Source organism: Nicotiana tabacum, chromosome 21 (assembly GCF_000715075.1).
Source record: "Nicotiana tabacum cultivar K326 chromosome 21, ASM71507v2, whole genome shotgun sequence".
Taxonomy (NCBI): Eukaryota; Viridiplantae; Streptophyta; class Magnoliopsida; order Solanales; family Solanaceae; genus Nicotiana; species Nicotiana tabacum.
This window is the reverse complement of record NC_134100.1, coordinates 53,560,194-53,584,419: the sequence shown is the minus strand read 5'-3', so window position 1 is coordinate 53,584,419 and position 24,226 is coordinate 53,560,194. Positions and strand designations below refer to the sequence as shown.

Sequence of the window (24,226 nt, the reverse complement as noted above, 5' to 3'; positions counted from 1 at the left end):
AGGGGATATTTGGACTAGTCGAGATAGCTTGGAGGAGTCTTGAGGCCTCGAGTGAGTTTTAGGTTTTTCAGGGTTGATTTTGGGAAAAGATGCACCAGATAGAACCTGAGCGCATCTCGGTTAGGAAGACACTAGACCAGGTGTGTTTGGAGGTGCGGCGCACCTCGGGTCGCGCCTGGCCTATGTGATGTATCTGCCGCAGTGCACCTGCCTGTTTCAATGTGAATTTTTCCCTTTCTTGTACGTATATACCCATGTGAAGATATAAGTGCCTATGCATAATAATTTGGGGTAAGAATATGATTACTCTATGTCCAAAAGTGACTTACAAGACATTTGAGGACCAAATATTCCTAAGTGGGGGAGAATATGATGATCCAAAGGAATTTCACAAACTTTTAAGTCGCTAAGTGTGCTAACAGGTTTTGGATACATTATTTGTATAAAAACAATGACTATGAATGAGAATGATATCATTTGAATAAAGGAATATGGTTATAACATGGTTAAGGTCATAAGGATACTAAAGTTTGCGGAGGAATAGCTTGGAGTCGTTTGGAAAGAGTTAGAGGAAAGGAATGTTCAAATAAAACAAGACCCGATTTTACAAGAGTATTGCTCCCAACCTATAAGGAATTTGGAGGTGATATTAGGATGAAAGTTGTAGCCTTTGAGTCGAATTTTCATCGGTTTAAATCGTTCATCATTTGGATATTTGTACAAGAGTTACAATAGTATGGATTACATATATATGTTAGATCATATGATTTTATGGATTAGTCATGCACTGTTCATATGTATACTCTTCTACAAATATAATTCATATTGATATGTGTCATTTGGCATGTGAGTTGTCCGTACGAATTCACATATACGTGTTGATTTGTCCAAGTTTTGATGATTGAGCTTAAGGCTCGATATGGTGTGTGGATTGAATACGTCTCTCATCATTCACTATTACCCGATTATCACAACCATTGTACGTGTAGGTTTATGGCATTGCGATTGCTGATTTATGGTTAAAGTTTGAATCATTATCATGCATTTGATTTATGTATTGTTGTTGATAGATTTTATATAAATAATGTACTTATTCATATTTAAATATGTTGTTTCTATGCTTTTGTTACTGTTATTATCATATAAATATTGCACATGTCTATTATTTCTATACAACATTCTCCACTATTTTGTAGAGAACGATCAATGGTACTTACTGGGTACTTCCCATACTCACGCTATATTTCTATACTTTGTGTGCAGATTCAGACCCGGATACTGGTGTCCCTCACAAAGGAGTTTAGGGAATCATTCGAGTACTCTATTGGTGAGCTGCTTGCATAGCTCACAGTAGCTTGAAGACTCTTATAACCTTTATTATTGTATTTTGTTCAAAATAATGATGTATTATTTTGAGAAAATTGTATTAACTCTTTCTTAGTTCACTCATAACTTGTATCACCAATTCATATGATAGTGTTGGCTTTAGACTTTCATAATGTGTTCGATATTTTATTGCAGTTTACGATATTACCTTACTCAACTTGATATCTTTTTGGCTTTTGAGGATTGGCGGATTATAGTTGGTTTGCTTAATAGGTAGTTGGGTGCCATCGCGGTCTTATGTGATATAGATCGTGACAAAGCTCATTAGGACTACAATTGAAGCGACCAAGTTAAGTGCATCGTCCAAAAGAAACTATAGGCAGCATGCTCCTTGATTTGGACAAGTTAAGGATGCAAAATACCAAATCAAGTAATTTAACTTTAACAATGAATAATTAGAGTGAGAATATACATCACTTCTATGCTTAAGTATTCAGTATACATGTATTGCCAATGGCAAACCTATATTATAGGTTCCGAGTGCTCAAGCACCCATTATTTTGGGAGCCAAATATTATTATTTATAATAAAAAATAGTAACTCGTGCAAATATGTTAATTGAGCAAGCAATCTTGGTAATAACTTAACAATAAAAGTAGTTAATCACCCGTGATTTAGGTCCATCATTATATCTTGTATTTATTCCTTTGATTTTGAAAATCAAGGTAGTAAATTTTTATCCCTCCCTAGACTCTTCAATTGGCAAGTCAAAGCCACACTGATTGTAATATTGAATAACAACTACTAGTTCAGAAAAAAAGACAAAATGAAAAAAACCAAATGACGCAATCAAAAAGAAAACATTTAGGGTGTGTTTGGTATAACAGAAAATGTTTTTCGTGAAAAATATTTTCCAAGAAAATGTTTTCTTGGAAAACAAGTAGTAATCTTATTCATTTTCCGGTGTTTGGTATGCAAATTAAGGAAAATAACTTCTCAAGAGTATTTATAAATAATTTAGATACAATAAACATGAAGTCATAAACTTTCGAACCAACAACCTTTCGAACCCACAAATTTCATAAACTTCCGAACCGCTAAACTTTCGAAACCGCAAAATTTCGAACCCGTAACTTTATAATTTCTAAACTCGTAAACTTCCAAACACATAAACCTCCGAACTCATAACTTTGGAACTTGTAAAATTTCGAACCTGTAAACCGAAAGATAAAAAAACTAAAACTGAAAATATATAAAAAAAATATTTTTTCCCGGGGAGGGGGCAGGGGCGGCGGGGGTGCAGAAAAACGAAAAAACAAAAATTTTAAATTACAAAAAAAAGTAATTTTTTTTTTGTGCGGGTTGAGGGGTGCAGAAAAAAAAAAACAGAAATTTGAAAATTACAAAAAAAAGTAAAAAAAAAACTTTTTTTGTGCGGTGGGGGAGGGCAGTGGGGTGGGTGATGGGGTGGTGCAGAAAAATAAAAAAATAGAAATTTGAAATTACAAAAAAAATCTTTTTTTTTGCTGGGTGTAAGCTGGGTGGTGACAAAAAAAAACTAAAATTTGAAAAAAAAAGCCTTTTTGGAGAGAGGGGTGGGGTTAGGTGGGTGGTATGAGGGTATAGGGTACGTGGGTGAGGGTGGGTAGGTTGAAAAGGAATTTTGTAAAATATTTTTCCCTCTTGATTAGGAAACATTTTTCTATAACTAGAGTAAAATGAGTTGATAAGAAAAATATTTTTTAAAACATTTAATTCAATCAAACATGAAAAAATTAAAAAACTTTTTTCGAAAAATATTTTATGAAGTAACAAACACACCCTAGTTTAAAAAAGTTAAATATCTAGGCAAGTGATTTATTTTATTTTTTTCGAAAACTTATCTTGATTATCAGTTTTATTTTTACCTGCTTTGTTTGTGACTAAAAGGCGGAAAAAGAGTACTTGCAAAGATTAATAAAGAAGAGAACGCCGAGTAGAGACTTCAGTGTGTGCAACTCCGAGTGAGAGAGAAACAAGAGGATGTTAGGAAAAGAAGAATCGAACACGGTGTTGACGTTGCTCAAAGCCGGAGATCATCGGCCGTTCGATCAGATCGTCGCCGACTTCGCCTCCAGTTTCCCTCCCCCTCGCCAATTTTCTGCTTGCATCTGTCTCGCCTTAATCCTTGACGTAAATCTCCCTCTGTGTGTGTGTGTGTGTGTGTGTGTGTGTGTTTCTCTATCTATATATCTTTCTAAATGACTAGAAGAGCAGTTAATTGAAAAAATTAGGGTTTTGAATAGGTATATGATGCTAGACAAGGATTTTTGCTGCCCATTTTAGGGTTTTCATAGTTGGTGTATGTGGTGAGTATATTTTGACATCCCCATTTCTGTAAAGTTGAATATAACAATTCATGCATTTCGAGCTAAGAATGGGTTTTCGATTTGGAGAAGAGGAAGCAATACATTTTTGACCTTCAGAGCAATTCAGTTTTTCAATTACCAATTACAAGTTTTGAATTTGCTTGAATCTAGCTGCTCTTTTCTTGAAACAGAAAGGAAAAAGAGCAAAAATAATATTACTATTAGATTTGTGGTTTATCAAAAAAAAGGGCTGCTATTCTGATAGAAAATTGAGTTCTGATTGTAGTCCAAGCACAAAGTTTTGATTTGCAAGGTTTTAAAAGCAAAAATAATTAATTTTTCTTAGATTTGTGTGAGGAATTTAAGTATTCAACTATTTGAAGAAATTGCCATCAGGATCCCCCGATGGGTGACCTAGTGGTCGAGAGTTAAAATAACAACCTTTGAATCCTAGCAGAAGCTAAAGTGCATGAATCCATCCCATATACCTAAGCGCTGGTGGAGAGAGTTTTCTTGTATCTGTGCTAGCGAAAAGTAGTAGGTAACTAGTGGATTAGTCGAGATGCCCACAAACTGCCTCGTACACTGGTGTGCAAGGCAAGGGGTTTGACTCGGATACAGGATTTCCGAAAAGACATTGCAATCAAGGTTTTTCTTGTTGGAGGGAATTGTCTTCCATTCTTTGGAACTTGGAAAAAGCAAGGGGTTTGATTCGGATATAGGATTTCCTATGGTCCTTGTTTTCCACATTCAGAAAAAGTTACTTCATACTTTTTTTTTTGGGTTCTTGAAGTGATAATCAAAAGTTGCTTGAGAATCTTTGTATTTCCTTTGTAACTTATCAAAAAAAAAAATCCATGTAATTCCTTTGTACCTTAGTCTTTCTCATCACACCTAGAAGTTTTCTTATATTGGACATCTATATCTCGTAGACAAGAAAAGTTTCGCAACTTGCTGCTATTAACAGCCCGGTATACCATCTTCTCTGCAGGGAAAACTTCTTAAACCAGCACAGAGATTAGTTGCTTATGCAATCCTTCAGCAGGTTTATTCCTCGCAAGAGCCTTCTTCAAACCCGTTCATTTCGTTGCTAGTAAATGTAAGTGCAGGTTATTAATGTTCATCATGGTTCAATTTGCTATTATTTTGTGTCCTGCAAATTGAATGGCTGTGAAGCCCTGTAACATGCAAAATGTATTCAATGCAATATTAAAATATATTCTCTGAAAGATTTGTGCTCAGATTTCTCTTTTTTTCTTGTGGAATTTAATAAATTATAGAACTGTACTCATGCTCGACTTTGTAATGTTAGGATGTCCAACAGTGTATAGTGTCTCATGCATTTACTTCTTCAGCACTTTTGATTGCTGCTCGTGGTTCTTTTTCTTAATTAAGCAGAACTATAGTAGAAACTGCTTTCTAGTTTCCACAAACTAAGGTTTGTACATCACGGTGATGGAAGGTATCGAGTTGAAAAAATGGGTAGTTGCAGGTCGGAAGAAATTTAGAGGTTCCCTTACTTTTAGGTATATCTTGAGGGACTTGCAGGATGGGGCTACAAAGTTATTTATAGACATTACTAAGAGATGGCAGTAAGGCATTCATGAAGAAAAGGAACTAAAGGGAAGTGTAGTGAATGTGAAATAAGTTGAAAAGTGAAGTGCAGCAAGTAGAAATGGTGAGGATGGCAAAGAGAGTGCAAGTGCAAGGGAAAGCTGTTGTAACTTCTGACTCTAGCTTTTCTGATCTGGATTTAAATAGAATAATACTCCTTTTGCCTCTTGTTTCTTGTAGCTTCTATAACTGTCTAAATCCGAGAAAACCAACTCTAGCATGATGCTTTCCAGCAAAAGAAGAAAATCTGCAATATATACTAAGCTGATGCTTTCAACCTTTAGTGCAAGAAAGTGATGGAAGAAAACCCAAGAATTATTGCAGCGCTGTAAAACATATAAGATCTATCATGCATACAGGTAGAGTGCATCATTAATGCTTAGCTGAGTGTAAAGAAAACCTTTTTATGTGTGTATCCATCTCTGTTTTAAAAGGCGTTTCTGGGGCGAGCCCCGGGGTGAGGCGTACCAAAAACGCCCCGGGGCGATGGTGTGGGGCGAAAGTCTCAAGAGGCGTACGTCCCGCCATTTGGGGCGTACGCCCGAGCGTTCGGGGCGCGATTTTTTAGCAAAGAGTAAGCCCCAGAGACTTTTTCAAATTAAAACAAAATTTGTTGAATTAGTCCTTCAAATAATACCCAAATTCTCAAAAGTCAGTTTGGCAATTACTCAAAAGGTTTAAAAAGGAACTCAAAAGTATTAAATTTAAAAGTAAAGACTTTTTTTATTGATTTAAGCCCTAATTCATGGTTTTCCCAATTTTTTATCTTGTCCGCTAGTCTGCTAATATCTCCCAAAAACAACGAATATTTTTTTTTTTTTACAAATACAAAGAGAACTACATTCTTCTTCATAGCAGCAAATTCAAAGTTCAAATTGCAGGTTAATCATCCTTTTTGTTCCTCCATATAGAAAATTTTATTCTTTGACTCAAATTACTTGTGCTTGTAAGTAACGTATAATAGATTGTTTTGATTAGTTTTTTGTGGGGATGGAGCACACATATATATAGTTTTCTTCAATATTTATGCAATTTTACCTGTTTATAAATATTTGCTGTCATTATATTATTTTATAAAATATTAAAAACTAAATACCTATGATGCTTACGCCCCACGCCTCGGGGCTTACGCCCCGCTGAGGCATATGTAAAACGCCTCGCCTTACGCCCACGCCTTTTAAAACACTGGTATCCATTTGTAGACTATATGCGGTACACAATTGGGAAGTTTTCAATGTTCTTCGAACACATAAAAGCAGACGTAAAAACTCTGAGGCAGATTGAGACAGTTATGGAGACTTTATGGTAAAAGCAGGATCAGTTAATGAATTTCGAGAAAATTAGCGGGATCAGTACCTTAGATTGTTGGAAGAAGAAACTGGTTAATCAAGCTTAGTCGCTGATGAGATAGTACAAAGGGAGGTATATGCTTGGAAGCTGAGCAGATTCAGGATTTTCATTCTAACCAGCCTTTGGACTCGCTAAAGTTTTTATTATGATTTGGATATTTAGGTGCATGCAACTTGTTAACAGTGTTCAAGGGAAGGGGTAGTATAAATAGTTATACGTGGGGGTAAATTTTAATTGTACGACTGGAAATTGTAACTCTCCTGACATGAAAAAAGCAAAAATAACATGACTTCCTGTGAGCTGTGCACGAATACAGAGACTTATACTGCTTTGGTAGCTGATCTTTTGTAGTATTCACGAACTATCTATCTCATATTACTCTCTCCCTTCACATGCACCTCAAACCACACACTTAATGTTCAATGAGCTTTCATTCACCATGAATTTAGTATATCACCTTCTTTACCTGTAAGTGATAAGCTCTTAAAAGTGATTTATATGACACATTCTTGCTTAAATTCCTTGATAGTTGTGATCAGATGACCTTTATGTCTTAACTATGATTTTTTGTTTTGCTTATTTGCAGGCAGCCTGTGACGAAGAAGCTGAACGATGTGAAAGAGCTTTTATTCTTCAGTTGTTGGGCTCAGCCAGCTCAACCAGTAGCAGAGAGGTTTAACTATTGGTTTCCTGTTGTGTGTATAATGGTCATGTTTAGAGGTTAAAAAGGGCCCTGGTTTTGTGCTCTTGCTTCTGATGTTTAAAGCTCAAAGCAAACGGTATTTTGTGTAAGATCAGTTGTAAATTAAGGGCTATAGTTGTCTGTGATGGATTTCCTCAATCACAAGAGAATATAATACTAACTATTTCAACTTGTTATGATGATAAAATTGGTCATTTACTTTTTTTAAAAAGAGAATAGGTCCATTGCTGCAGAATAATCATCCACCCAGATGGCTTACTGGGTATTGTGGTCACCTGTATGATAGATTGCTAAATAGAGTTTATTGTGTAGGCGAAATAGAGCTTTTTGTCATGGTCCTGTGAGTAGTACAACAGCTGCACTGCTCTGATGGAAATGTTTCATCATTGAGATAGGGGAAAGACAGAATAGCCAAACCTTACTATACCTGCAGTATTAAAGTGCAATTCCGTTCTAAGATGCAAAAGACACTTTGAATATGCTATATCAACATAATTTTTCTGTCTTTGCACCTTTCCAATTTTAAGCTGAAGTCAGGAATGCATTTTATGCCCTGTCCCGCTCAACCCCCAGACCAGGAAAGGGAAAAAAGTATATTAAGTCTGGTCAGTGTTATTTGGTTTATAATTCTGCTCAGTATGTTTTAAAGCATCTTAGTTTGTAACTCTAGTCAAAATTATTTGGTTTCCTTTATCCGTTATACCATATTAGAACTGTTTCAGAAGTAATGCCTCATTGCAGGTTCTTAAGCAATCAGCAACAGATTACATGAAAATGTTTGATCCTTCACAACATGTAAGTGACCAATATTCTCATATCATCTTTTTCATTACTGGTGGTTACATGTACGGTAACTTATCCTCTTTCATCTCAATTTTGAACTTCACTAGTCTTTCCCCCAACGAGAGCAGTTGCAACAGCAATATGGTAGCAAAGCTCTACCAGAACAGCTTCATTGCTTGTTCAGGAACAGTTACGTGAAAAATAGCATTCCTGACCCTGATGTACCTCGTGGCTGTGATAGCAATTCATCAGAGTATGACTCCATGCTTTTATTTCTTGGTATTCTGTTTAGGTTACTACTTTATCACCAAAGAGCCCAGTTCCCCCCTCTTTGTTTCCCCTTCACAGACCCACAATTGGAGAAGTTTTTTTTCCTGTGAATTTTCCATCCTGGTATCTTAGTCTTGCATTGATAACTCAAGTCGGTCAATGATTTCTTATTCTTGGACATTATTTAATATTTAGCATTGGGAAATTTCAGGTTTGATCTTCTCCCTGGATCTAAACCTAAGATTGGATCTGGGGATGTTGATGAGACGATAACTGGATTGTTATCAAATTTGTCATTGGAAGGATTAGGACCTCAATGGATAAGGCCTCATCCTCCCAGGCTTCCTGTATTGGATGGAGAGGTAAGAACTACATGCTGTTATGTCACGGGAATAAATTGATCAATTTCTGGAGTATGTTAGATAACCCTCATATCTGCTGCAGCTAGTGTGGCTAAACCCTGATTACAATTATGAGCTTCTATGGGATCATGGGATGTGTGCCGATACTAGCAGAGGAGCTGCAGTCAGGGATTTGATTGCAAAAGCCCTAAAAGGTCCACTTGCACCTGCTCAACAAGAGGTGCATATGCTTCCTGTTGGATATTCCACTACATACTTGGTCAAGTTCTATTATTATTATTATTATTATTATTATTATTATTATTATTATTATTATTATTATTATTATTATTATTATCTAAATGACTGATTCACAAAATAAAGGCTTTTTTTCCTGATAAGTAGGGCAATCTTGGCCTTTTTTCTTGGATTTCTATGGCCATTCCTTGTGGATATAATTTCATGATTGACCTTTATGAGAAAAATGTAGGGTTGCATACCAATGAGAAAAGTGACAAGGTGGAACATATCCAAAGAAGGTCAATTTTGCTTATTCGTATTTATTGAACCTCGGTTTTCTGGTTCTGCTTCTCCACGCAACCCCAAAAAAACCAAACAAAGAAAAAAAGATTTGGTGGTTCAACTACATACCTGGTGGAATGTTGTCTAGACTTTGTTAGTTTTGCAATTGACCATGCCGACTTTGAATGTTGGCAACGCTGGACAAATAGCTGCTCTAGTAGATCCTAAGTAGGATAGATAATATTTTCTTTTTTGTCAATAAATGTAAATTTTAGTTATAAAGACCGGTACTAAGTTGGAGCTGCAGTATATAATTCTCTAAGGAACTGATGAAGTCTCATAGATGTTCAGCCTAATCTACATGCTCATCCTACACCAGAAAGTAAGCAAAAGTATACTAGTGCATTTGATCTTCAAATTGAGTCAGCTTTATGTTCAAAAACGTATGTGATTCTTTTCTTCTACAATGTCCACCAGATGATGCTGGGATAGTATTCCATATTCTTCTTTGGTTCCACCCAGACCTTTCCTGTTCTAGCTCCTCTTCTTAGCATGACCAATTTGAGACCCAAAAGGTTTAGACAATACGCCATAACTGGGATGCTGGGCCAACACAAAATAAGAATAGGGCTGTTCCCTTCAGCCTCTTCTCTATGTGGGTAGCTTCTGCTGCAGATTTGCAATCCTTGTTCAGAAGATTGTCTTGTCAAACAGGTTTCATAAGCCACTACGAAGAGTTAAACCATCTTATATGATGCTTTTTTAGAGATTCGTTTTCAGCGCTAGGATGAGAGATTTCTGACCATATCCTGCAAGCAAGCAGAGAGTTGTAGCAAGATTCACAGTGAAGACCCTATTGCTATGGGCTGTCCAATTTAGCCTGTCTGCTTGTGAGACCGTGAAAGCCAGTAAATTGAGAAACTATACTATCCTTTCCAATTCTCAATCACTCCTGAAGACAATGTTCCTGCCATTTTTACTTCTGCAATAGCCAACTCTATTTCTGTATTCTGGAAAATGGTCAAAGGATCACTGAATCGTTGTTTGAGCTCCAGTTATCATGCCAGAAGGTATCCTGCAGCATCACCTGCCTTGCAGCAGATTCTGTCAACTAATTCCAATTTCCTTGAGATGTTTCCAAGCAGATTCTAACTGACGAGGAGTTGTCACTCCAAGCATTCTGCATCCCATACTTTTCTTTCATTACTTTCTTCAATAGGGCCTATTTAAAGACTATCTCCCGACAACCACTTTCTGGGAGCCTTGGGCTATTCCTTCTCATTGGCTGTGACAGAGCTCCACCTCACCAGCTGATATGTCCTCTTGTTCCTTACTAGAACCAGATATCTCCTAAGGTTATCCAGTCTCCTCTATTCTTTGCTGGCATAAGGAACAAGAACATGACATATGTTGGCAAGAGTCTAGTACACTATTGATAAGGATCAGTCGACCCACCACCACCACCACCACCAACAAACCCAGTATATTCCCAAAAGTGGGGTCTGCGGAGGGTAGTGCGTACGCTTACTTTAGCCCTACCTAGTGAAGGTAGAGAGGCTGTTTCCAATAGACCCTCGGCTTAGAAAGAGTGAGAAGAAGAAGGCGAAGAAGAGGAAGAAGATGAGGGGGGAAGAAGAAGAGGAAGAAAGAGAAAAGGGAAAAAAAGAGGGGGGGGGAGGGGAATTAGTAGTACTAAACACTAACAACAGGAAATACGATAACAGAAGCGAACTAAATCACATGACGAAGTAACGATCTACGTAAGCATATGCAGGAACTTGAGTGCTACTAAAGTAACGGGTAAAAAAGGAGAAACTTACAATTACCTACTACCCTTCTACCTTAATCCTCGATCTCCATACCTTCCTATCAAGGGTCATGTCCTTAGTAAGCTGAAGTCGCGCCATATCATGTCTAATCACCTCTCCCCAATACTTCCTTGGCCTACCTCGACCTCTTCTCAAACCCGCTATGGTCATCCTCTCACATCTCCTGACAGGAGCATCAATGCTTCTCCTCTTCACGTGCCCGAACCATCTCAGCCTCGACTCCCGCATCTTGTCCTCCACGGAGGCCACTCCCACTTTGTCCTGAATAGCTTCATTCTTAATCTTATCTCTCTTGGTATACACATTCATCCATCTCAACATCTCATTTCTGCTACTTTCATCTTCTGCACATGTGAGTTCTTAATTGGCCAACACTCCGCCCCATATAGCATAGTTGGTCGGACCACCACTTTGTAAAATTTACCTTTTAAGTCTTGGCGGCAGATTCCTATCACATAAGAGCCGGACGCAAGCCTCCATTTCATCCATCCCGCTCCAATACGATGTGCGACATCCTCGTCAATCTCCCCGTTACCCTGGATAATAGATCCGAGATACTTGAAACTACCTTTCTTGGGGATAACTTGAGTATCAAGCTTCACATCCACGTGTGACTCATGAGTCCCATCACTGAACTTGCACTCTAAGTATTCTGTCTTAGTCCTGTTCAACTTAAAACCTTTAAACTTCAAGGTCTGCCTCCAAACCTCCAATCTTGCGTTGACCCCGCTTCGCGTCTCGTCGATCAACACTATATCATCGGCAAATAGCATGCACAATGGCACTTCCCCATGTATATGCCGCGTCAGCACGTCCATCGTCAAGGCAAATAAAAACGGGCTAGATTAGTCGACCCACCAAAGAAAAGTATTGCTTCTTCCAACATGCCAGCTTCCTTTCACATTTCTGCCCCATCTCTTGCCAAATGCCTCCAGATTTGTGCTTTTATCCCGAAGGGAGGCCTAAAGATGTTGCAGGTGAGCTTCCTACCTTACAAGTTACAACCAAGTACTTTAGCCAGGTCCCTAATGTTTGGGAGTATCATTAGCTGATTATTCCAGCTGTTTTTAGTATACATCATACCTAAAAACAACTAATATCAGCCTTAGATATCTCAGCTGCTCTACTATAACACATAGAATCAGTGTGTTGAAATGGCTAAGGTGTCCTGCCCATCACAAGTAGTTTTAAAAATCTTATCTTCATGCAGTACCAGTTTGATCATTCTTCTAAAACCTTGCATAACAAATATGAACAAGAAAGGGAATACAAGTTTCCCCTGTCTCTGTCCCTTTATGAAGAAAGAAAAAAAAACACTTTAGGTCACTCATTAGTAAAGAAAGAGAATGTCATTGTGATGATATAGAAACTTATCCAATTAATCCGCGTTTCGCCAATTCCCGTATCTCTTGGCATATTCATAAAAAACTCCAAATTTACATGACCATATGCTTTTTGTATGTGTAGCTAGGAAATAGGCCAAGTTTTTCTCCTTCTGCCAAGACATTCATTTGCTACTAAAATTGCATTCATGATTTCTCTCCCTGATGTATGCAATTTCTGTTTTAGTTTCTAATTTATTGACAACCCTTTTTAACCTCTGTGTGAGTTGCTTTGCGTTGATATTGTAAAGCTCTCAACCTGGCTTTTTGATCTGAATTTTTTTTAACTCCATGGAAATATGAGATGCATTTAAGCTTTTCTCGAAAACCTCATGAAGATGGAAATCATTTATGGCCCTCGTTATGTCATCCTTCAACACTTTCTAGCAACTCTAAACGAAACTCATTTAGTACCCATCTGGACTAGGAGTTCCTTCATCAGTTTCTTAGCAATATTTATATTATGAAACGGTACGAAAAAAAAGAAGATTTTTTTCTTATATGATCGGATTAAAAAGTAACTCTGGGATTGTTGAATCACGGTGAAAAAAAAGAAAGAAAAAATAAACATATAACGCAATGAAACCGTCAATAGTATTTTTCAACTCCTCCGAAAGGAAGAATGGCAATTTGATCCTTTACCCATCTGCGTAATGTTGAAGATTTTAAGAAAAGAAGAACTTCTTGTATTTCTATGTGTCTATTTATATCTCAAGAACAAGCTACTTCTACAAGGTTCCTATGACCTATTCAAATCAAGTAAAGATCTAATCTATGGCTTATTCAAATGAATAAGTCAAAGTTGTAACAGATAACAGGAAACGAGGAAACAATATATAACTTATTCAAAACTGTTAATATATGACTTATTCAGGAAACATTATTCCTAAATTCTCCTACAATCACCATTCCCCCTCAAGTTGGTGCGAAGATGTCACACATGCCTAACTTGCAAACTAGTGAAAAGGATTTTTTGTTGACCCTTTTTTAAACACATCAACTATTTGTTTCTCTGATGACACATAAAGCAAGTCAAGACACCGCTTCTGATCTTTTGTTTTGATGAAGTATCTATCAATTTCAACATGTCTCATTCGGTCTATGTTGAACAGTATTATGAGCTATACTGATTGCAGCCTTGTTATCACAATACGAAGCAAAGTTTACCTTTTTTAGACAATCTCAATTCCTCTAGTAGATTTTGTAGCCACAGAAGTTCATAAACACCCTGGGCCAAAGCTCTATAATCTGCCTCTACACTTAATCTAGCAACTACACTTTGCTTCTTGCTTCTCCAAGTAACTAAGTTTTCTTCTGCGAGTGTATAGTAACCAGATGTAAATTGTTAGAGATCCATCCTAGTCCGCATCTGTATAGGTTTCTACTTGGAGGTGGCCATGTTTGGAGAAAAAGAGACCTTTGCCTAGAGCAGACTTCAGAAACCGCAAAATGTGAAAACAGCTTGCATATGAGAATCCCGAGATCATGCATTAACTGATTCACCAAGCTGACTGAATAAGCTATATCTGGTCTAGTGTGGGAGAGATAATGAGTCTTCCAACCAATCTCTGATATCTCTCTTTATTAACTGACTCTCCAGTTCTGCTTTGTAACTTCTGATTGCTTCCAATGGGCGGTTCTGCCAGTTTGCAACATGTCGTATCAGCTTCTTTCAAGAGATCCAAAATATATTTCCTTTGAGAAATAAAGGTTCCTCTTTTTTATCTAGCAACCTCAATTCCTAAGAAGTACTGCAATAATACTAGATACTTATTTTAAATTCTTCTGCCAACGACTTCTTTAATTGGGTCATCTCGTCTTTGTCATCTCTAGTCATTACTTTGTCATCAACATAAACTATGAGAAGAGTGAGTTTACCCTTTTGATGTCTTATGAAGAGGTTGTGATCAACATTGCTTTGTTTGTTGCCGAAGGAGATCATTGCTTTGTAGAATCTGTCAAACCAAGCTCTAGGGGATTGCTTCAGTTCATACAAGGCTTTCTTCAGTTTGCACACCTTTCCTTGACTTTGTTCAATATCAAATCCAAGAGAAATCTCCATATACACCTCTTCTTCTAAGTCTCCATGAAGAAATGCATTCTTTACATCAAACTGTTGTAAGTCGGTCCCCATCAAGATTAGCTGCACAAGAGAATTTTTTTTTGATAGCGTTCATTTTAGCAACAGGGGCAAATGTCTTTTGATAATCCACTCCACAAGCAATCTTGCTTTGAATCTTTCGATTGAGCCATCATCCTTGTGTTTCACATTGAAGATCCATTTGCAGCCAACTGACTTTTGTCTGGTGGTGAAGTGATAAGTTCCCAAATTGTATTTTTTGACAAGACTTTCATTTCTTGAATCATAGCTTCCTTTCATTTAGAATCTGCAAAAGCTTCCCACCAATTCTAGGGAAGAGAGACAGTAGAAATAGACAATGTAAAGGCCCTATAGGAGGAAGACGGAATTATAGGAGACTAAATTAGATAAAGGGTGTTTAGTGGTGCAAGATATGACTCCTTTTCTGTTAGCAATGGGCAAATCTGACTCATTAAGAAATGTAAATAACTCAGGTTCAGCTTCAGTAGATCGCATGATGGTTTCTTTCTATTTCTCTGTGATTAAGTTTTCAAATCAGGCTTATCCACAGCGTACCCCAGGAAGAAAAATCTCCCAGAAAAAAATGCCGAAATGTGGTCTACTCGCCGGCACGTGAGGCTGACGGTTGCCGGAGTTGGACTTCTGAAGGCGCATGGGGCAGTCTTTGCCGAAGCTGCTTGTTGGGGTTTTGTGGCCGTAGAGAGAGGGGGAGCCTGTGGTGGTATTAGTTTCCCCACAGGCCACAGCACAACAGAAAGCTCGAAAATTATTGTGACAGTAGGCTATGGAGAGAAACTCGACCTCTTTTTTCAAAAAAATTAAACCCTAGTGCTGCAAGGGTGAAAAACTCACCTCAAAAGGCAGCAATGGCTCTGATACCATGAAGATTTTAAGAAAAGAAAAAGAACTTCTTGTATTTCTGGTGTTTATTTACATCTCAAGAACATGCTACTTAAACAAGGTTCCAATGACTGACCTATTCAAATCAAGTAAAAATCTAATCTAATACTTATTCAAATGAATAAGTCGAAGCTGTTACAAATAACAGGCAACAAGGAAGCACTATAGGACTCTGTTAATCTATGACTTATTCAGGAAACAATATTCCTAAAAATCCTCCTACAATCAACAAATTTTGCCTCGAAGGTTTATTGAAGTTGTTCGCTTTCTTCTTCAGTTATCTTTGGAGTGTCTTCTATATAAATATACAGTCTCCACTCTGATTCTGTTTGTATATAGTTCTGTAGAATTCTACTATCGTCCGTCTTAATGTCATCTTGATCCTCCGTAATTACTTGATTCACTTGTAACTTTTCAATAGGGTTGTAGCTTCCATGTTTATTAGTCATCTTCTGATATAATTTAGTTTTTTTCCTTTTTAACGAAAGATATGTAGAAGTTTGTCTCTGCGAATTGGCTTTCTCGCACTTGGCAATCTCCTTCAATTCTATCAGCAGATTTGGTTTTGGCTTTGCAGGAGTTATTTGTCAACAAGTTCCCTTTTCTTCTTTGCTTTATCTAGATTTAGGATTTGTCGTATTAGGTCTGATTTTCTCTTTTCTCAGTTGCAAAGGGACGTGTGCTCCATTCCTTCAGCTTGAGAAGCATTTTCAGTTTTTTTTTTCGCCTGAACATAATCTGGTATCCTTGGTTCCCTTCTACCTCAAAAAAGCTCTGCCAACTTTGGACCATGTGTATGAAACTCTAAACCTTCATTCACAGGTTTACCAACTTGAATTAGGAGCTAATGTTTTCCTGGTGATAACAGTGAGCATAAGGGCAGTGTGATCTGATGATAGTCCAATGGAGTTGATTTTTTAATTTAAATTCATCATCCCACTTAGTGGAAAAAGAAATCTGTCAATCCTCGACACTACTCTTGCATTGTCTCCTTGTTGTTAGGTAAATTTTCTACCAGATAAAGAAGGGTCAATCAATTCCATTCTTCTACCATTTAGAGAATTCAGCCATTGTGCTGTATGTCCTATTGTTGTTGTTTCTTTCCGTTGCCTACTTGGTGGTATTATTACTGAGGTCCAACACAACCCCTGGCATTTGACATCTCAAATAAAAAATCCACCCTCTTTTTTCTAATAATGCTAGAAGTTAGAACTATATACTCTAGTAGGTGCTAGTAAACATTCTGGAACAAGCTTGACAACATAACACTAATGCTATAGTGGCCGCTCGCCATAATTTCACCTGCCTATGCTATTTTATGCCATAAATTTTTTTAACATCTTGGCCTACTTAATGCACCAAGATTACATGCCCCACCCATTTGCTTGTGAATTTGTCTAGCTGCTATCTCAGTAGATCTTCAAGTTTCCTTTTTCACAAGCAGCATATGTCTTGCTCTCCACTTATGGCCAAACGCTTTTCTCTGTCTATGTTTTCCCTTACTGTTCAAGCCCCTTATATTCCAAGTTATGATCCTCAACTTCATTTTCGTCCATCCAGCGACAGTTTTGGCCTGCTCCCAGTCTCCTGGTTGACATGGAATTCTTGGTTTTTGAGCTATCTTTATCCTTTTTACCTTAGAGTTGCTTGAATTGCTTGTGGTGACAATACCCTTTTCTGGGTGGTATATATCAATAACTAGAAAAAAGTTCAGTGCTCTGTCCTCGGTTTAGAAAATAGATCTTGGGTCTAATTTAACCCCGAAAGCTAACTCGAGATGAGGATTGTCCAAGAGCATACAAGGAGGTAATATCTCATTCCCTTAACCAGTGTGAAACACTTAAACACACACTGCATGCTGGCTGAACATTTAATGCAGGGACAGTATAAGGGCCCAATATCAGTAAACAAAGAATTGGAATGAGTTGAAAATGGACTTTGGGCCTATCACAACTCCAAAATTTAGCTCGCGAGGTGAGGGTTCGCAAGACCACCTAAGGAAAACAACACCACATTCCCTCGACCAATATGGGAAGTTTAACATCCTCAAAGCCTTCAAAGTTAGCACCTAGCTGCTTGCGTAGTCTATGGTATTCTCAAATCCAAGCAGTGTTGTCAAAGGCGCGCTTAAAGCGCGCTTAAGCCCTGAAGCAAGGCTCAAAACATGTTGAGCGCTTCGCCTCGCTTTGTGGGCGCTTTAGTATCACATCAAGGCTCTAAGGCATATTATTCCTTGCCAATGAGTGTAATCATGAAAAGGCAACATTAAACAATTGATATTTCACTTTATCGTAATCTTTTTCCAATTTCTTTGTCCATATATTTGTTATTCATGCTTATAATTATTAGTCTTGTACTACATATACATATTTTTACTTTTTCTCCAGTTGCGCTTTTTTTCATTAAAGCTCACGCTTTATTTGCGTTTTGCACTTAAAGCCCCAACGGACCTTAGAGCTTTTTTGCGCTTTTCGCCTTTGATAACACTGGATCCATGATGATGTTTCCATCTCCATTGGGTGTTTCTAGAAAACGTGGTTGACCTTTGTCCCTTGATAATGCTAGTAATGGGACTTTGTCACATGTCTCAATTGTGGAAGACTTCCTCTGGGAGCAATTTCTCCATTCTAAAGGCTTCTTTATCCCTTTAATGACCATTGATCCCCTGAGTTTGATTCCTCTGTTTCATGCTGCCCATGGTACCTTGTCGGTTTTGCCATTTGGCTTTCCTCCTCTCCTTTTATTAGGTCAAAATATTTCGAAATTTTAGTCGGTTTTTGTAAGATATGACCAAAACTTGAATTATTACTAAATTGAACATCAATGTTTCTATTGGCGGTTTTGAGGCCCACCTATGAGGACCTATAAATGAAATATTCTGGCTTCACTTTGCGTTTTGCACCTTCTTAGACCGTCCTCCTTGTGTGCTTGCCGTAGGCCTATTATTCTTGTAGATCATGTCTTCATGTCCACCTTACATTTGCCGAGTCCTTGACCATTTTCTCCTTTTCCATGTAAGTACCTCTCATTTGAATGACCAAATCTGAATTATAAAACTTTCCAGAACGGGTGTGCTATCTCCTTGTTGCCGCAACTAATTACATCAACCTGTAATTCATCCCCAACGACCCCTTTTTGACCAATCCAAAGATATATACATTGTCCTGGTGAGGATTAGCAGTCTTTTGTCTAGTCTATGTTTCTATTTTGATTCTTGTGTTGGTCTCTGCCTAAATAGAAACTTTAATCCAGCTCGTCTAAGACGTCTTGTGAATTCTCTAAAGAGTGTCTTGATCACTCGGACGAGTCCATCGGAGCTGGTTTTCAAACTAGTTGCTTTGTTTATCTCCAACCAGCCACTGCTCTCACTGACTGTCGCCCATAGATTTGTCTCCAGCCGCAAATATAGCGCAACCCAAACAGTTTTATCCATACTCGTTTTAGTCTATAGATATGTTGGGAAACAGCCAGCTACCACTGTCCACCATTTCAATATCATATTCTTTCGGGACCGTTCCCTAATTTAATTTTTTGTCTCTTTTCTCAATTCCCTGATTTTTAATTTGATTTTTCCGGACCATCCCCTGATTTGTAGTCCATTCATTTCATAAACTTGGCCCTTGCTGCCACCATCTATTTGCTCAGTCATCCACCTTTGAATATTAGAGCTTAATGGATCTAGCTTCAATTCTTCTGACTAGCCTAGTCGTCTGCTGTCGGAAGCCTTTTCTCGATCATTCTTTGCCTATTAATCCATCCCCTGATCCATTACTCATTTTTTATGCCGACTCTAGCCATCTTCTCTGTTTTACCATCTCAGTAACTATATGTTACTGAGAATCTCAGAAAAGTTTTTCTTATGCGTTGGCTTTTTCTACATTTTTTTTGGATTTTTGTAGCTGTCTTTCCTGAGGTGTTGTCCGTAATTTCTGGCTTAATAATAACATCGTTTATAGCCCTCAGTTGCAACTATGCCTACATACCTCCCATAGATGTCGAAGTTTTGCAAGACATAGTATTCCCACCTCAGTCTTTTTTCTGGACAAGTTTTCAGTTCCTTCTGATTCTCAAGGTGAAGTATGTTACAATAAGATCAATCTGCTACCAATTGTGTTGCGGCTAATGAAGTTTCTGCTCCTTGCCACCTATTAGTACTTTTGAAAGAATTAAACTTGCAACTCAAAACCCCAGACAATGGATTGAATAACCCAAAACCCTGATCTCTTGTAAAATCTTATATATTCCATGTTGGACAACCATATAGCTCAACATCCTGGTTTTTGGGATTCACATCTGATTACGAATGGAGTGACATCGTCATTTATTTTTATTTTGTGTAATATTGTCATGAGATGAGCTTAAATAGAACGACATTGCCTATGTGAATTCATATAGCCAACTTCTAACTTGTTTGGGATTGAGGCATAGTTGCTGTACTTGTGATGATGATCTTACTAGTGAGAATGAGCTTAAAAATGTCTGCTTTGATACCATGGGGAAGAATTTGAGCATCCAACAAAAATCTTAACGTAAATGGTAGAGTAGCTAAGATCTTGGAAGTTCTCATTTAACCAGGTGGGACAATTATAGCCTGTGATGTTTTCGTAGTGATATTGTATGATTTTTACCAGAAATGGTAGGTTTTCCTTTCCATTCTCCGACTGAAATATAAATCAACTTATCACATTTCACGTCACCTTATTCTAGCCTTAAGTTACCATGTTTGGTTCAAAAATGGATGGTTTTGTTGTAGTTGTTGCTTGATAGTTGCTCGCTGTTTGAATTAATTTTCGAGAGAGAATGGAGAAGCTCTGCACCCTAGGCTCATCATTGGCTGGATAGTATTCCTTCAGATCTTCATTACAAGTTGTTCATGCCTGCTTCTTCAAAATAATTCTTTAATGGGAAGCTTTAGTTTAGCATAGCAAATTCATTATTTCTTATGACTACCGAGAGAGTAATGATCGAGAAAGCTCATTCACTTATTCTTTTCATCTTGAGACTTTTAGTGTATTCATTAGCAACTTCTTGAAAGTGTTTCTCTTACTCTTGACCAGCAAGTACTATTGGAGTTGGCAAATGATCCAAAGCTTGTCTACCATTGTGGGTTGACACCAAGGAAGCTGCCAGTATGAGTTCTGCAACCCTCAAGTGTATTATGAGTTCCTACTAACTGGCGGCTTGCCTGATTCTGAAGATAGTATGTTCTCTTTTTCAGGAACTTGTGGAGAACAATCCTATTATTGCAGTTGAAGTTCTGGTTAAGCTGGTCAATTCACCAGAGATTGCAGAGTATGTCCTTGTTCCTTGATCCCTTGTTTATTGATTAGCATTCGTGATGCCCTTGTGTTCATGATTTAAAGCCTTATATGCTAATTCCTAGATTGCAAGTGTCAGTTGGGGGGTTTAGTTGAACTGTCTTTCTTTATTGAAGGTTGTAGAACTACCATTCCGTATTTTGTATGGACGTTGCACTGAATTTCATCACACATTCTGAGATTCTGCAGTTTATATCTTGTTGCAGATATTTTACCGTTCTTGTTAATATGGAGATGAGTCTTCATTCAATGGAAGTTGTTAACAGGCTCACTCAAGCAGTTGAATTGCCAACCGAATTCATACATATGTACATCACCAATTGTATATCTTCCTGCGAGAACATCAAGGTCCTCTATCTGCATAACTTCTTTCCTATTAGTTGAACTTTCCATTGACTTGAAGCGGCTCAATTTATTGAACCAGGCAATTATTAGGTTATTCGGAGTGTGACTTATTCAAACTCTTAACTGACCAGGAGGCAGGAGTTACTTGGGTTACCATGCTATTCTTGAATTGGTTTCTCACCCATTTATCATCCCAATTTCAGATTGGTGTTGTGATGGAGGAAACTTGGTATTTCTGTAGGTTCTTTGATGATGTTCCTTATCATAAAGCATGTGGGGTGAAATACTATTAATTTGGGAATACAGTGTTACTTGCCTGCAACTATCCTGCTTCTGGAGATTATAAGACCTTTGCATCTCATTCTATTTCGATCATGTAGTTCTTTTCGGTTGCATTTTTTGTTACAGCTGGTAAAGAGTAGATGTCACAAGTAAGTGAATCAGTGAACTGATACTTAGTATAATAACGGAAAGGGTGTGAATCTGTTTCACTTGGAAGTGGGCTCCAAATCTCATTGCCTCTGTGCAGATTTCAGGAGACATACAAAATAGTTCTTCTAATGTAGGAAGGAAAGGGTCTGTGACATATGAATTGCGTGTCATAAGACGCTCATTGATTTCCATTTGCTGACATTTCTAGAATCTACAATGTTATTCTCATTGGTTGCGTGGTTAACATACTTATTTTCCAAAATTTCAGGATAGATATATGCAAAACCGACTTGTAAGACTTGTCTGTGTTTTCCTACAGAGCTTGATCCGGAATAAGATCATAAATGGTAAGTGTCTTTTATCATCGTTTTAGTGTATTCCGTTAATTAAATAGCATGCAATACCACATATATTGCATACATCTTATGATGAGTATTTTGAGAATTCAACAAGAAACAAGCAGCTAGATGGAGCGCAAGTGCCAATTTATCTGTGGGGTTGGGACAGATGAAGAAGGGAGAATAATAACGAGACTAGATGCATTAAACCAAGATGTTTGCTTATCTGTCACTGAAATTTGGTATTCAGCTTGCAGTAACTTTCTGAGCCTAGTCTTGGCAAATGCTGTTAAGTGCATAATTGTGGACTATATGGTCTAGCCTTGCTTTTAAGTTTTCTTTTTTAGTACCATGCATTGATGTACGTCTGTATTTCTTAATTAAAAATGTACGTCTGCATTTTATTTGGGGAGTAGTTACTGGTTTTTCTTTGTTCGATTAGTGAGAAAACCACCAGGATGCTAAAAGATATACTTGTTGACTGAATACTTAGTGCTTCTCTTGTTCTCTGCAGTCCATGATCTCTTCATTGAAGTACAAGCATTTTGTATTGAGTTCTCAAGGATTAGAGAGGCCGCGGGGCTGTTTAGGCTTCTGAAGACTTTGGAGTAGACGCTTGCCTCATTCATGCAATTCCTTAGATAAAGTTTTATTTGATGTAGCATGTGTACATGTGTTTTGATTTTTTTTTTCTTCTCTTGTTTCTATTCCGTTCTTCCTGAGTAGTTAGCACCCAAATGTGGGTCATTGTATCCTTGGATCAGAAAAGTTATCATTATAAAGTTTATTTCGCAGTTAGCACATTCATTTTTCCAAAATTTAAAAATGAAAAAGAGTAATCCCTTGTTTTCATTGTGGTTCCTGGAGAGAAACGTTTTGATTGCTGGCTAGTCACTACTATGGACCGTTCTTTGATGGCTATTCCGATAGTACAAACCACAAAGTAATATTAGAGTTGCCTACAAATTGCCCAGTGGAAAAAATGGATACCATAATTGGTAAAACGTGTTGTAAAAAAATAATGGAAAACATGATAATTTGGTGAAAGCATGAAAAGAAAGAGCGTTATGCTGAAGACTGGTATAGATTGCCCAATGTTTTATGTAGTGACTAGCATCACTTATGGGAATCAATTGGAAGTCAAACTAAAAGTAAAATTGTAAAGTTGGCAACTCCTTATACTTCAAGTTGGGACTTGGAAAGTTGGTAAGTTCGCAACTCCTTATAATTCACGTTTTCCCATCATTCAAGATTTCACCTAATGTTTTTTTTTTGTTTAACCATCGCGTATTCGGAACTCGTTGGTCTGACTATTTTGAATTCCGGCTGAGTGAACCCATTAAGGAGTAATATATCAAAAAGTTCTCCATTCTAGAGCTTGAACCTGAAATTGTTATTTGGGGATCAAACAATTTAAAAGGATATTGACCGGAATGATTACAAAAGGGTTGGTGTTTAAATATTGCCTCCGTTTTTTAAAGTATTTAGAAAATGATGTCCCACACACACTTATTGCTTGTCAGAGATTTTTTTACCGGATTAATAGATTTTGTGCTATATTTACTCTACCTATATTATTCATTGTTCACAAGGTTTACTTGGTTGGCATGACTTTATGATTGTTCAATTATTCACCAAACTCTATCATATTGGCATTGCTTTGTGTTAACTGCATTCGACCTATTTGTTAGATTGTTCACAAACTCGGCCTAGTTGGCATGATTTTGTGCTTGATCAATTTCACCAAATTCTACCAGATTGGAATGACTTTGTGTTATCTACAATTGACCTATATGCTAAATTGTTCAAACACTACAATTGACCCACGTTTAAACTAAAAATTTACTCACAAATTATCAACATTCAAATAATTTTAACAATAATCGATGAGTAACTTTCAGTTTCTACCCCAAACAAGAATCTAAAGCTTCCAATATTAAAGAACTATGATGTTCTTGGCGAAGAAGAAGCCTATTTTTGTAACAAAGTTAAAACCAAGGACAATATTTAAAGACCAGTCTCTTTGGGATAACTAGTGCAATTTTTTGATTTATAACTGCATAGCACTATAAATATTTACGTTTGAACTAACCAACATATGCTTATATTAAATTTTAACAAGCCAAACATCTTTCTATGTTATTTTTTTTTACCTTCTTCACCGAGCTACCGCAAATTCTTCTTCATTTTTCATTTTCCATCTTTCAAATCTATATAACATGATGTATAACAATGTATGTACATTTTTATATACTATTATATATTACATATACATCCTTATACATTACATATACATTATATATACATGCTATAATTAATATACT

At 37.2% G+C, this 24,226-nt stretch overlaps 1 protein-coding gene across 1 annotated transcript; it reads left to right on the top strand.

The window, feature by feature from the left end:
• The first annotated feature begins 3,249 nt into the window (after positions 1 to 3,249).
• LOC107815802 (uncharacterized) lies at positions 3,250 to 22,705 on the top strand. Its single transcript, XM_016641435.2, has 12 exons — positions 3,250 to 3,498; positions 4,666 to 4,773; positions 7,225 to 7,311; positions 8,083 to 8,136; positions 8,232 to 8,377; positions 8,606 to 8,756; positions 8,839 to 8,976; positions 20,527 to 20,598; positions 20,688 to 20,761; positions 20,994 to 21,135; positions 21,833 to 21,911; positions 22,417 to 22,705. The coding sequence occupies exons 1-12, from the start codon at positions 3,349 to 3,351 to the stop codon at positions 22,512 to 22,514; spliced, it is 1,299 nt and encodes a 432-aa protein (XP_016496921.1). The 5' UTR covers positions 3,250 to 3,348; the 3' UTR covers positions 22,515 to 22,705.
• The last annotated feature ends 1,521 nt before the right edge of the window (positions 22,706 to 24,226 follow it).